The sequence below is a fragment of the Polistes fuscatus genome, unplaced genomic scaffold (assembly GCF_010416935.1).
Source record: "Polistes fuscatus isolate 324 unplaced genomic scaffold, CU_Pfus_HIC Scaffold3, whole genome shotgun sequence".
NCBI classification, from domain to species: Eukaryota; Metazoa; Arthropoda; class Insecta; order Hymenoptera; family Vespidae; genus Polistes; species Polistes fuscatus.
The window spans coordinates 15,425,514-15,439,141 of NW_025113107.1; the positions used below are offsets into that span (position 1 = coordinate 15,425,514).

Sequence of the window (13,628 nt, forward strand, 5' to 3'; positions counted from 1 at the left end):
GAGCAATCTTCAAGATGAATTATCTTTTTATATTCCACTTTAGTAAGGTATTTTCTTTCAAAAATAACACATTAATGCTAATTAATGACACCACCATTAAATTTACGAGATTATGGGGTAACACCTTCTAATGACACTATCTAACTCTATTCCACACTAATATTCCCGTCAATACTAGAGCAAGTCACAAAAGATAAGGTACAATATATGTACTCTAATATATATATATATATTTCTATGTGGCAGCCATAGCCATATGTAACCTATATTAACAAACTTATCCAATTGGACGGCCAATAGCGAATCAGTAACGAGCTATACAGAAATAGCGTCATGATGCATTTTAATCGGCTAATAAAAACTGATTTTAAATTCGTTACAGTAGATAATGATTTTTTTTCGTTAAAACAATTCAACACTTAGAGAATAATTAATAATATATTTTTATATCTAAAATTTAAAGCTTTATTAAAAATACATGGGAACTTATATATTATTTTCAAAAGTTCATAAACGCATTGATCAGAAACAGTTTAGGTTAGTTTAAAGTTTAACATTTTTATCTCTTTCCAATACACGCGATAACAATGATGTCATCTTTTTATTGCATATGCTATATAGAGTGATCAAACATCGTTAATCTTATCGTTTGAGAACCACTGAACGTTAGACGCTCACTTCACTATAGATAAAAGTTGCTTTGAGTTGCATTCTGAAAGGGGAAAGGTTGTAGAACTTCTTATGTATACAAGTAATAAAAAGTGACGTAATTTAATTCATTGAAATGGTTTGATAATTAAATTGTCCATATAACAATCATGATACGCGTTGAAAATTGTGAATTAGGACAATAGTATTTGTTATTAAAAAAAAGAAGAAAGAAAAATACCGTGCCATATATGTAAGACCCACCTTATTTGTTACACGTTCAAAATAACAGAGAGTATTATTTACAAGAATATTATTATAAATATTATTTAAGAATATTATTTAAAAAAAGGAAAAAGGAGGCAACTAAATTAAGCACACGATGTCGCTTAGTGCCAGTGCCGAAAATTTATCGTCCGAAGGACAAGTAAGTAAAACGTATTTTAATCAGAGGATTGTTCATACTATGACTCATGTTTAATACTTCTTTTCATCCTATTTTTATAATTGCACTTTTGTATCTAATTTATTCTTACAATCTTTTTATTTCATATCATACATAACCTTTCATTTATTTTATTTCAAAGTTGAATTTATTTATTATGGTAATTAGAAATTATAGGAGCTCAACTATGTTTATAATTAATTTAATTAAGTTCATTAATTTATTCTAGTATCTCACACATTACTTGCATAAGATTCTATAAATGTTGTCATTCATTTTTATTAAGATTAACGATAAGCATGTAACTGTTAATTATTATTCGTTAGAACAACGAAAGATGGAATATGTGTCTGGAATTGGCACTCGAAGGAGAACGTCTCTGCAAAGCAGGAGACTGTAAATCAGGCGTTGCATTTTTTCAAGCGGCTATACAAGCAGGAACGGATGATCTGAGAATATTGAGTGCAATTTATAGTCAGCTAGGAAATGCGTATTTTTATCTCGGTGATTATGTTAAGGCAATGCAATATCATAAATTGGACTTAACGCTTGCAAGAAATATGGGAGATAAATTGGGAGAAGCTAAATCGAGTGGTAATTTAGGGAATACGTTAAAAGTCATGGGAAAGTTTGACGAAGCTATGTTGTGTTGTAAAAGGCATTTAGAGATATCGAGAGAAATCGGTGATAAGGTAAATACTAAAACAATATTAAACAATGTTATAATTATAATTAGAATATTGAATAGAATAAATAATTATTATATAGCTCAGTGAAGGAAGAGCTTTATACAATTTGGGAAACGTATATCATGCAAAAGGAAAACAAGCGGGAAGAGTAGGACAACATGATCCTGGAGAATTCTCTGAAGATATTAGACAGTGTTTACAGGAAGCTGTGCGATATTATGAGTAAGAATATTTTGAATAAAGTGAAGTTAAATTAAAAATCCTTTAACATATATTTAAACATATATTTAATTGTGGATGTATAGAGAAAATTTAGAACTTATGAGAGAATTGGAAGATTCAGCTGCGCAAGGTAGAGCCTGTGGCAATCTAGGTAATACGTTCTACCTTTTGGGAGATTTTCAACAAGCCATATACTATCACAATGAGCGATTAAAAATAGCTAAAGAATTTGGTGATAAAGCAGCCGAAAGAAGGGCAAATAGTAACCTAGGAAATTCACACATATTTCTTGGAGAATTTGAAAAGGCTGCTCAGCATTATAAGTAAATATTCTATTTACTAAAAATATTCTTATATCAGCAATATTAGAAGAACATAATTAAAGTAATCATTACTATTTCTTATAGGAGAACTTTGGTTCTTGCACAAGAATTAGGTGATAGAGAAGTCGAAGCGCAAGCATGTTATTCTTTAGGAAACACATATACACTTCTTCGTGATTATCCAGCCGCTATAGAATATCATTTATGGCATCTTGGAATTGCTCAACAATTGAAAGATCGTGTAGGCGAAGGACGTGCATGTTGGTCATTAGGCAATGCATATGCCGCTATGGGCAACCATGAGAAAGCATTACATTATGCAAATTTACATTTGAGTATTTCGAAAGAGTTAGAGGATCCGATGGGACAGGCTACTGCACAAATGAACGTTGATGATTTACAAAAACTTTTGGGTATAGGAAAAGGACCAGAGCATAATAAAGAAAATCAAATGCATAAACTTACTGCGAATGCGACATCAAATTACAATAATTCATCTCCTGGCAGATACAGACTTCGTCGACAGAGCATGGATAATTTAGATCTCATTAAGGTTGAAATTATTATTAAATAAATAAATTTAATACATCATGTGCGTATAAATGGAGAATGATGCAGTGAATTATTTTTTTAGCTTACGCCCGATGGTAAACAAAAGGAGCCTATTGAACCATTACCAGATGTTGCTAGTAGTGCTACTGCACAATTAATGCAAAAAGAGGAAGATAATTTCTTTGATCTTTTATCTCGTTTTCAATCTGGTAGAATGGACGATCAACGTTGTGCTCTTCGTGTTAATCGTAACGCTAAAGTTCGAAGTATCACCCCTGAAAATGACAAGTACGAATAATTTCAATTCACGTATTTAACATTGTATGAAATATTGTTTATTTTGTAACTTAATATATATCTAATTAATTACATGTTCAGAGACGGAGAAGATTTGATGGAATTGATTGCTGGAATGCAAAGTAAAAGAATGGATGAACAACGTGTTACTTTACCCTTCTTGCCAGGATTAAATACCAATGGAAATGATCAAGCTAAATCATCTACTCAAGCACATGCAGATGCTGATGATTCGTTCATCGAAATGCTTGTAAGATGTCAAGTAAGTTTCGTTTGATGAAATTTATTCGTTAATTGTTTAATTGTTAAAGTATATTTTCTTAAATAATTTGTACGATTTTAGGGTTCACGATTAGAAGATCAACGTAGTCCGTTACCAGCTTCATCATCGTTACAAGATGCAGAAGAAGAAAGAAATCCAAGACCTAATGGAAATACCCACTCTGGCTCAACAGTTCCAGAAGAAGATTTATTTGCTTTGATCCAAAGACTCCAAGCTGGACGAATGGAAGATCAACGTGCATCCGGACCTGGAAAAATATGTTAAACACGTACAGAAATGTTGTAATAATAGGAATTGACGATACCAAGCAGTAATGCAAAATACGATGACATTTTGATCTCCTAACTTCATTCGAAGTTTTTTGCTATACAGGAGATATTAGATCTCTAATATTTGTGGAGGTTTATATCCAATGTTTCTGTAAGGTTTATTTTTTTATTTCATACAAACATATATTGATCCCTGATCATGATTGATTTGAAAATGACGAGATGTAACCTACCGTCCATTAATATCAGGCCCTTTATTCATCGTATCAAATTTTATCGTATAAATATGCAATAATCTTATATATATATATATATATATATATATATATATATTATATATTATGTTTTATCAAAGAGTAATCGATTTCACATACGTCAGAGAGCTTAGCATGTGGTGCCAAATTTGATACTAACAAGCTTGAATTATTTCTAGGAAAAGAAAATGATTTGAAATTGTTCATACGATATCAAAATCGCATATAATATCAATAGATTTATTTCTTGAATCTAGCGGTCTTAAACAATTAGTTAGAAAAAAATGCTTATAAAAAAATGCCTAAAAATATCTCAAGCACTGCCAATACTGGAGCACAGATTAGTTGAGCATACAAATACATTTAGGAAGTGTAATCTATACCAAAGGATGTCAATCTTTTGCGTGAGATTAAATATACTTAAAAAGTATTATAATAATATACAAACACATGTATGGAGTCTTAAATACACGACTCGTTAATCTTTCTTATACGTTCATTTTGAACTCAATGCTTAAACATACTTTATGTTTTTGGAAAGAATGTTTCGCCTAATTAATCAAATTATAAGAAGCATCGAGAGATAATAAAATTTGTGCCAAAATGATGTAAAAAGAAAAGGAAGTAAAATTAAGTAAATGAAACAACGGCAACAATCAAGGCACCATAAATATAAAACAAGCTCCTAAAGATTTTCCAATACATAAAAAATATCTAATTAAATCGAAATGAATTGGATTTTCGAAAATGACCAAAATTGATAAAATATTGAAAATAATTTGTATTTGGATCTAAAACACATTTATCAAATACATTTGCTATCATTGAATCCTCGCTGTTGTAAAGCAAGCTGGTTCTTGCTATCCAAATATAGAAATACATTTTTTGGTAAAATAAAATAAAAGCAATTTTACACACAAATAAGGGCACACACATATATACATACACACAATGACATACATGTACGAATATAAAGACTACATCAGGAATTCCAGTAGGATAATTTTTTGACCGAGAAAATAATTCATATTTTTTTATCAAGCTTACATTACGTTTAACTGCATGATTAACATGGATGCACGTATTAGATAATAATTCATGAATTAAAAATAAATAAATCTATTATTTAATGGCTCTAACTGATGGTCTAGCGCTTGAAATGTTTCAAACGGTTCAAGTGTTTCATAAAAAAAAAAAATAACTTAAGTGTTATAACGTTTGATCGCATTTAAATGTATACACTATGTATTTAGTACATAAAAAAATCCTGTTATTCGGATCTAATACATTTTTCTGTATAATAATACGCTTTTACTGCTGCTACAATTTGTAATATTTTTCCGTTGTTACAAAGATGTTAATTATTTGATCAATGATCCCGAATATGTGTAAGTAATTGTGAATGTATATCGTTTAAAGATATATATTTTGATAAACTCCATTTAGAGAGAATAATTCTACATTATTGAGATAATCTAATAATCATTATTTTCATAGTTCAAATAATCGTATACATAAAATAACAATTTTTCGTAAGAGAAAGAAAGAGGGAGAAAATATTTAAACAATACATTTCATATAGAACAAGTTCAATATAATTTGAGCAATGAATTTCTTCGAATGTTTATGAATTAACTGTTACTATATCTATATATACATATGTATAGTTTAAAGACTTAAAAGAACTCGTTATATACGAATGACAGGATAGATCATAATCTGTGACATATTTCTTATATATGTTTTAATTAATTCTATATAACGGTGATCCAGTGACAGGGAAAAATATTGCTACTTAAATGATAGCTACTTACATGTAATTTTCGTTAAAAAGACAATTACTTGATCATTAATATCTCCCTTTAGTTTAATTAATAATAATAATTAACAACCACTAAGCAAGTAGAATAAGCGAACAATAATAATAATAATAATAATAATAATAATAATAATAATAATAATAATATTGAAATATAATAATAATTATTTTTTGTAAAATGTTTTATTACTATTGTAATAATTCTTATTATTTTGCTAATTATTTTTTATTCTTATTATTGCAATTGAAATTGCGATAATAAACATTAGGTACTAACAATTCTACGATTGCGTTTAATAATATGTAGAATTTTTTTATAGAGGTTTTTCTTTTAAAATAATGAAATTCGGAATTCTTCACTTTACGGTGTAGAGATATATATATACACATTCCACTGTTTTACAAAAATACAGAAGTGTATAATAAATTGAATAAATAATAAAGATATACATTTTTCAAATGCGAAGCCTTATATATATATTTTTATAAAAAAGTGATTAAGTGATAATGAGATACGTTTACATAAAAAAAACAAATGCAACATATTATTATAATAATATATTTGTAATAAATAAAATACAAATGGACGCTTCGGTAAGATCGAAAAAATTAATAGATACGAATTTTAACCATTACTCGAACGAAAATATTTCCGTACCTTGGTCCGAGTGGAAAGATACGGAATTAAATAATGAAAAATGGTCTTTACCAAAAAGTAAATAATATATATTAAAAATATTTCTAACCTGTTAATGTATAAAATAAAAAAATAATTAATTTATTTAATTAAAAATTTAGACGGAGAAGAAGGATTATTTTTAGACACAGAATCAACTCCGATGCCTCCATCTTTGGAACCGTACAAATGGATTCGTCCACGCTATTTAAAAGATTTAAAGGTATATTCAAATTAATGAATATATTTATTTAATATATATATACAAAGAAAAATAATTTTAGGAACCTTTAACTGTCTTTACTATGACCGGAGAATATCCTAATTTAGTCAAACGGAACAAGCATCTGTTACACAGTGAAGTACGTCGAAATTTATCGACATTTTATTAAAAGAAAATATTTTTTTTAATCAAATTTTCTACACGAATATTATTTAGTTCGTCAGATGTTTTATTTCAAGTATAGTAAATCTACAATATTGTGGGAAAAATGGTTTAGAAGTGAGTGGAGAATCAGATCATTTTATTTGGAATGGACGAGAAGAAAAATGGCAGGGTTGGATGCACGTTTATTCGAATAATAAAGCTGGTCGTAACGTGCATCATCGTCCAATTATTAATCCAAATGGTAAATACAAATTTTACATATTTTTTATTTATCTAATTATAATTTATAAAAAATAATAAGCATAATATTTTTAATTAGGAAAATACATCGTACGTCTTCATTTTCTGGGATGTTGGCGTCGAATAGTGGTAGATGATTTTATACCAGTCGATAAGGACTGTAATCCTGTGTTACCGACTACAGATAATCATTTCGAATTATGGCCAATACTTTTGGCAAAAGCTTTATTAAAAATCGCATCTTTAACGTGGTCCCAGCGAAGAGAAATCGTGGATTTTAATTTGATTTCTTGTCTCACTGGTACGTAAAAAAAGAAATTAACACACACATAATTAAATAAACAATTTATTATTTTTAACTCATAAAAATGCTTATATATTAAATTATTATATAATTATTATTTTTATTGAATTAATTTATTTGTTTTGACAGGATGGATCTGTTTGTCTTTGGACGTTGTTCATCTTTCTTCTCGAGACAAGTGGGAATTCTTAGTGAAATATGCTGAACACTTTGAATTGACGAAAGAAGGAACGAACTCGGAAAACGTAGCGCTAGGTTTGTTTTCCTTTTGTCATCATTGATAAATTTTATAGGATAAACAAATAGTTGTCTCTAAATACAGTATTTCCATAGATAAACTTTGTTTAAAAAAAAATATTAAAAAATGATCCAGCGATTATTTATCTTTTTCTTATCAAAAGGATTTTTATATTTTTTTGTTTAGACGAAGAAGTCGAGAAAAAGCCGAGCATAAAAGGGAAAAGAATTCGAAGAGGCATTGAAGGGTTGCAACTTCCTGATAAACCTCGACCTATCACGCTGTTTCTCGATTTGAAAGATATGAAAGAGGTCACGCCCGAGACAGTGGCCGGTTTGTCGCCTTGTTGGAGCCATTTGGTTCACGTTGTTCAATCGCGTGATCTTCCATTGAATCCCAAAGACGTAAACTATTTCTCTATGATATCCTTTTTGTTTTAATAAAATGGACAAACAGATAGAGTTTTTTCGAAACGCATCGACAATTTTCTGTTAATTAGATAAAAGAACCTTTAGCAAGATGGAAAGAATATCGATGGATAAATTGGGCCATAGATCGAGGTTTGCTCGATCCAGCGGAATATTTTATTCCTATTCGTTGTTTGAAAATCGTCAGTCCGTTGAGACAATGCAAGAGTAATCGATATTTCTTTAATAACGATTTTTTGGGGAAAAACAAATACCAGAAAATAACGTCTTTGAATGATAATATGAAAGAAGATACGATCGAGGACATAAGTTTTTGGTGCGATTTCAATAAAATGGCATCCTACGTCAAAACAGTTCAACTCTTTTACAAGCCTGAGTATTTCGAATTTACTCTTAGAATGTCTGATTCCTTTTCGTTGGATGATCAGAAGAAAATGAATTTGGCATCGAGGGAACAGAAGAGAAGAGGTAGCAAAAAGAGTCCAACATCCGACGTTGTTCACGGTGATTCGATTGAATTTATGAACACTTATGCTTGGCCTAGAACTATGAAATCGTCTAGGAACGAGCCGTTGTATCTTTTTTGCGATTCACTAGAGGATAAGTTCTTTTTAATAAATTTGAGTAGCATGGAAGAACGATTACCATTTTCAAGTTTAGTCTCTAACGAAGAAGAGGTCGATGATTCGATAACGATAAGATTATCATCTGAAAATGTGAGTTATCTCATCGTAGAAAAACACAGTTGGTTTTTCAGACCGACCGAATCAAGAACACTTATATCAATTTCAACGTCTGGTACCAAGTCGAGCGTACTGGAATTGAAAGGAGGAAGACATCTTTTGCGAATTTATTGTCGATCGGAGTCACGTTGTTTCGTATCTATCTCATCTAACACGATCTTTCACGTAGGTGATCGTCTTAAAATACATCGATTAATGATCACGGAATCGGATAGAATCGATTTTCTCGTCAAACACGTTAGCAATTCCATAGCTAAAGCTTTTTTGAGTTTTGGTAGTAAAGATTATATCTCGAATTTGATGACATTTTATCGAAGTTATATGCCGGATTTAAGGGGCTTTACCGAAAGGCGAGATCGAGCTTTTTTCAAACAAATACACGAGCACTTCATGGAAGAATTATTGGAATCGATTAAAATGATTTTCCAATCGGAAGACGTACCCGAGATTTTATCTTCCTTGAGAATATTTTTTCTAGATCCTACAATCGGTTTAAAACGTCACAAAACTTCGTCGATCATCTTCGATGTATTCCGAGAGATCGACGACTCGTCCTCGCTTAAAGAAAATTACTCGAGCGAATCGATCGACGGCGAAATGGTTTGGATCGATTATAATCAAGCGGCAAGGGTGATTCAATCTTTTTTTAAGATGGTGATCGTTAAACGTTATAAACAGCGACACGATACTAATCACAAGGATCATTCGAAGATCTTAACGAGTCTATTAAAGATCGCTGAACTTTTCGATTATTCTAATGGCGAGTCGTTAGCGTGTAGTTTGCTTCGAAAGGTCATTCAAAAAAATCAACGATTTAACGAAGCTTATCCTTGCTCTAAAGACTTTCAATACGTACTAAAGGTAATTTTAAAGAATTAACACACACACACAAAATATATATATGTAGAAAATATACATTTTTTACTTTGTTCCAGATTCAAGAGTGCAAAGGATCTTTGTTAAATGTTAAACCCAATCAATGGATTCCAATAACAAGACTAATCGTGAACGCAAAAGAAAACGAAACGATCTTTGGAACGATACAACTTTTTACTAACTTACCGAGTTACAATTTGCGATTATTCAACAACGAAACCGGTCGAGAAATATGGAGAATCGTTAACAACGTTGCACCGTCTAATTATCCTTACACAACTTTCGGTTACACGTTGTTCGCTTATGGATGGTGTGATAATCAAAAATTAAGAGACACGGAATGGATTCTTCATTTTGTTACCATCAAGGGGAAATCAATGTTTTATCAATTAGCTGACAAGGAACCAATATCCTTGACAACGAAAATACCTACTTTAATCATCGAAGAAACATTTAATACTTACATACCTAACACAATGAATTTAATTTCAAAATGGATTGTTAATATCGTTAAAGATAGCGTCTTGTCATTAAGATTAATGACTTCTTACGAATTGGTTCAAATGAAAATTAGAATCGTTGATGATAAAGAAAATATTCTATTAGAAATCGAAGGTAGATCAGTTTTGTGTATTCCAGTTGTATATTTGAAATTAAAAGAAGAATTTATAGAGAAAGAAAATCCACGAACTATTTATTACATCGAGGCATTTGTTCTCGATGATAGTTGGCCATTAACCGATGCTGAATGGTCAGTGGTAAGTATGCAAATTAATTATAAATGATATAAAAATAATTAAATGATTGAGTTATAATTTTGTCAAGGCATTGGAGAAGAAGATAAAAAGGGAAAACGTACCAGTTCGAACTAAATCTAGTAATATTTCCATTATTAAACAACAGAGATCTGAAACGACAAGAACGAAACGTAGTTTAAAACATCTGGTCGATCAATACTTGGATCCACCTTTTTGGAAATTGCAAGTTGTCATCGATGCTAACAGCGGTGTAGAGGTGATTTTATTGCTAAAAAAAAAAAGAAAAAAAATAATTAAATAAAATAAACGTTTTTCTTCAATAATTAACATTTGTTTTTGTTATTACAAAGATTATTCAAGACAGAAGAAGAGAACAGGAGATAGCATCTTTGAAAGAATCCTGGTCAAGGGACGATCCTGAACGACCTAAACGTTCCAAAGAACTCAGAGAAGCTTTTTTAAACACCTACTCTTTATCTCCAACTTCTTTGACAAATTTAAATAACAAAATTTTGGTTAAAACGAACGAACGTATGGAAAAACACAAAGTTAGAAACTCATCGAAAATTTGTCGGTCATTGCCTTCGACGGAAAAATTTGCCGTTAGGTCTCTGAAGAAACCTCAATATCGTAGTTTCGATTTACCAAAATTAGATTTAAGTCTGTACGAAAAAATTGAAGAAAAAGGAGAAAAACGTCGAACGAGAACCAAATCGGAGGAAGAAATGTTAAAAGATCGACGATACGCCGAAGTTCTTGAATTTATTCATTCTCACGATCATTTTATACAAAGTTTAACCGATCGGTCGTTGGAACGAATAAGAAAGTATGAAAAATTGTGGAACGTATACGAAGAAAATTGTTCTCAAAGAAAAGCTCAGCTCGAGGAAGCTTACGAGATGCGTCGGGCTTATATTTCTAATGTTAAATCGATTGATACTTCGATAAAAGTGAAAGGCGGAAAGAAAAATGTAAAAAGATAAAAAAAAAAAGAAACAAAAAAATATTCATATATTAAAATCGATCAATATTGCGTGTAAATATCTATCATCGACAATTTTAAAGGAAATTTCTACGAAATCGTTAGCGTTTAGAATTGTTAGATGATTAATTAAAATGATTATGAGAAAAGCGCGAAGTTCTTTTCTTTCTTTCGTATATTTTTGATTAGAATTATCTCGAATCCCCCGGTCAAGGATAGACTGTTGCTTTTCCGTAGAAGTTTCTCTACGTAGATCATGCTCTGTGGCAAGAATATACAGGCTTACATATATCGCGTTGTTGATGACGGTGCGCGATATACCTTTTAATGACGCCACTCCCGACGGCCTCTCAAAAAAACCATGATTATCGTTCTGACGATTTTTCATACACCAGACCAGTCTCTCTTTCCTCTACCGTATCGCCCCACCAACGATTATTACAAAATTACGAGAAAGACGACGAGGAAGCAAAAAGGATTCATAATAAACCTAGGTGACTTAAGGTACAGTGTTAGTCGTTGAACTTATCAGATTATCACAAATTACCATACCTAAGTGTGATCATCGTCAACGTAATAATAATATCTTTAATTAAATAAATAATATATTTATCTTTCCGTTTCTTTTTTGTTTTCTTTTTTTCTTTTTTTCGCATTAAGTTGTTTACGAAATTACGAGGATTTTGAATTGATTTTGAATGAATTCATTTTACGGGAATACTTTGAACGTTTTGATTTAATTTTAAACGGAGATCTTACGGTCTTTATCAAAATGATATATACAAATATAAAAGTATTGTAATTTTGTGATAAATATTGTATTAGTTCGTATTAGTTGTCGAAAAATGGTTAGAATTTTGTAGAAAGTTGTTAATCGAGTACACTGTACGTGTCCGATCGCGAGCCAAGCACGTTTGCGTATGCTCCTTGATTGCAGGTGCAGTAGCTGTTGTGTAGACACGGTGTTGGATCGTGCGTGAAGGATCAGAAGTCGCGTGTCGGTGTGAGAGCACCCGCCGAGCCGGTAATCATTGTCCTTCGTGTTTGTTAGCGGTTAGTTCATCATCTCTCTTTCTCTCTCTGTCTTTTTCTATATTTTCTACCATGGAAGAAGAAGAGGAAGAAAATGAATAAGAGTTATTCTCATGTATAATGCCAACCGACATAACAAATCCTATGAACGCACACAGATACAACCGAAATCATTTCAAAATTTGAAAAATTCGAATTCTTCGACAAAGAAGTCACTTTTATTTGTTTTTTTTGGTCCCTTTTATTTTGAAGTCGGTAGATAATCTTTCTTGTACGAAATATTTCCTTTCTTTAGGATAAAATGAATAAAAAGAAATAAACAAATATCAAAATAATTGATTTTCGGAGGCTATTTTCTATGGAACGGTTCAAACAACTCGACCTTCCTCGATCGTATCTTCCCGTGTCTTTCATCGTGAAACATTATCTCTGCCGCCATCCGACACCGTTCTCGGACCCCCCAGGAGTTTGTTACTCGTGTCGTCGTCGTCGTCGTCGTCGTCTTCCTCGTTTTCCGTCCTTTCTCGAAGGAGGAAGCATTGGGAAGGTTTGAAAGAAGAATTCACGGAGAGAAGAAACCTATGTGCATCTATACAACAGAAGCACGTTCATTTTGCATGGCTCGTTTAACAGGAGGAATCCACCTAACGAACCTAACGAATTGACTACTCCGCAGAGAGGATTCTCAATCGGCTTTTCTTCTTTGCGAAGACAGATACAACTACATAGAAAATGGAAATGATCGTTTAGTTTGGTTTGCAAGCAAGCAAGTCAAGTTAGGAGATAGGTAGAGATAGGTAGCTTTATTTGCGATATAAGAGACAATAACGTGGTAATTACAGCGAATGAACATCGTTCCTTTTATCTATTTGACATCTCTCCTACGATATCGTTTCGTATCAAAGGCGGTTCCGTTCTACTATAGATACGCTACATGCGCCTTTATATGCCCTAATTAACAAGCATCGCATCATTATCCTTCCTTCTTTCTCACGCATTCACACCAATCGCGATTCGATTCGTCACCTCGACGATATTCTTGCCCGCATCGAACCCTATTCTCTTTTTTTGTTGATTCATTTTTTTATTTATTTTTTACGATCATCCAAGTACTTACATAATCAATAGTATTATTCGCGTCTGATGAAAAATCATTTAGTTT

The 13,628-nt window shown here is 31.4% G+C and overlaps 2 protein-coding genes across 2 annotated transcripts; both read left to right on the forward strand.

Annotated features, from left to right (window-relative positions):
* Window positions 1-527: 527 nt before the first annotated feature.
* LOC122519381 (G-protein-signaling modulator 2) lies at window positions 528-4,876 on the forward strand. Its single transcript, XM_043638786.1, has 9 exons — window positions 528-901; window positions 1,001-1,075; window positions 1,420-1,785; window positions 1,862-2,004; window positions 2,088-2,327; window positions 2,412-2,880; window positions 2,962-3,167; window positions 3,258-3,438; window positions 3,520-4,876. The coding sequence occupies exons 2-9, from the start codon at window positions 1,031-1,033 to the stop codon at window positions 3,721-3,723; spliced, it is 1,854 nt and encodes a 617-aa protein (XP_043494721.1). The 5' UTR covers window positions 528-901; window positions 1,001-1,030; the 3' UTR covers window positions 3,724-4,876.
* Window positions 4,877-7,339: 2,463 nt separating this feature from the next.
* LOC122519513 (androglobin-like) lies at window positions 7,340-11,776 on the forward strand. The gene is made up of 6 exons (XM_043639004.1): window positions 7,340-7,406; window positions 7,539-7,664; window positions 7,834-9,679; window positions 9,754-10,452; window positions 10,520-10,708; window positions 10,803-11,776. The coding sequence occupies exons 3-6, from the start codon at window positions 8,357-8,359 to the stop codon at window positions 11,433-11,435; spliced, it is 2,844 nt and encodes a 947-aa protein (XP_043494939.1). The 5' UTR covers window positions 7,340-7,406; window positions 7,539-7,664; window positions 7,834-8,356; the 3' UTR covers window positions 11,436-11,776.
* The last annotated feature ends 1,852 nt before the right edge of the window (window positions 11,777-13,628 follow it).

Coding starts and splice junctions, on each gene's coding strand:
- LOC122519381 (XM_043638786.1), top strand. CDS start 1,031: ATGTCGCTTAGTGCCAGTGCCGAAAATTTATCGTCCGAAGGACAA. Junction 2,328..2,411: donor AAGGCTGCTCAGCATTATAA/GTAAATATTCTA, acceptor TATTTCTTATAG/GAGAACTTTGGTTCTTGCAC. Junction 3,168..3,257: donor ATCACCCCTGAAAATGACAA/GTACGAATAATT, acceptor TTACATGTTCAG/AGACGGAGAAGATTTGATGG.
- LOC122519513 (XM_043639004.1), top strand. CDS start 8,357: ATGAAAGAAGATACGATCGAGGACATAAGTTTTTGGTGCGATTTCAAT. Junction 9,680..9,753: donor ACTTTCAATACGTACTAAAG/GTAATTTTAAAG, acceptor ACTTTGTTCCAG/ATTCAAGAGTGCAAAGGATC. Junction 10,709..10,802: donor ATGCTAACAGCGGTGTAGAG/GTGATTTTATTG, acceptor GTTATTACAAAG/ATTATTCAAGACAGAAGAAG.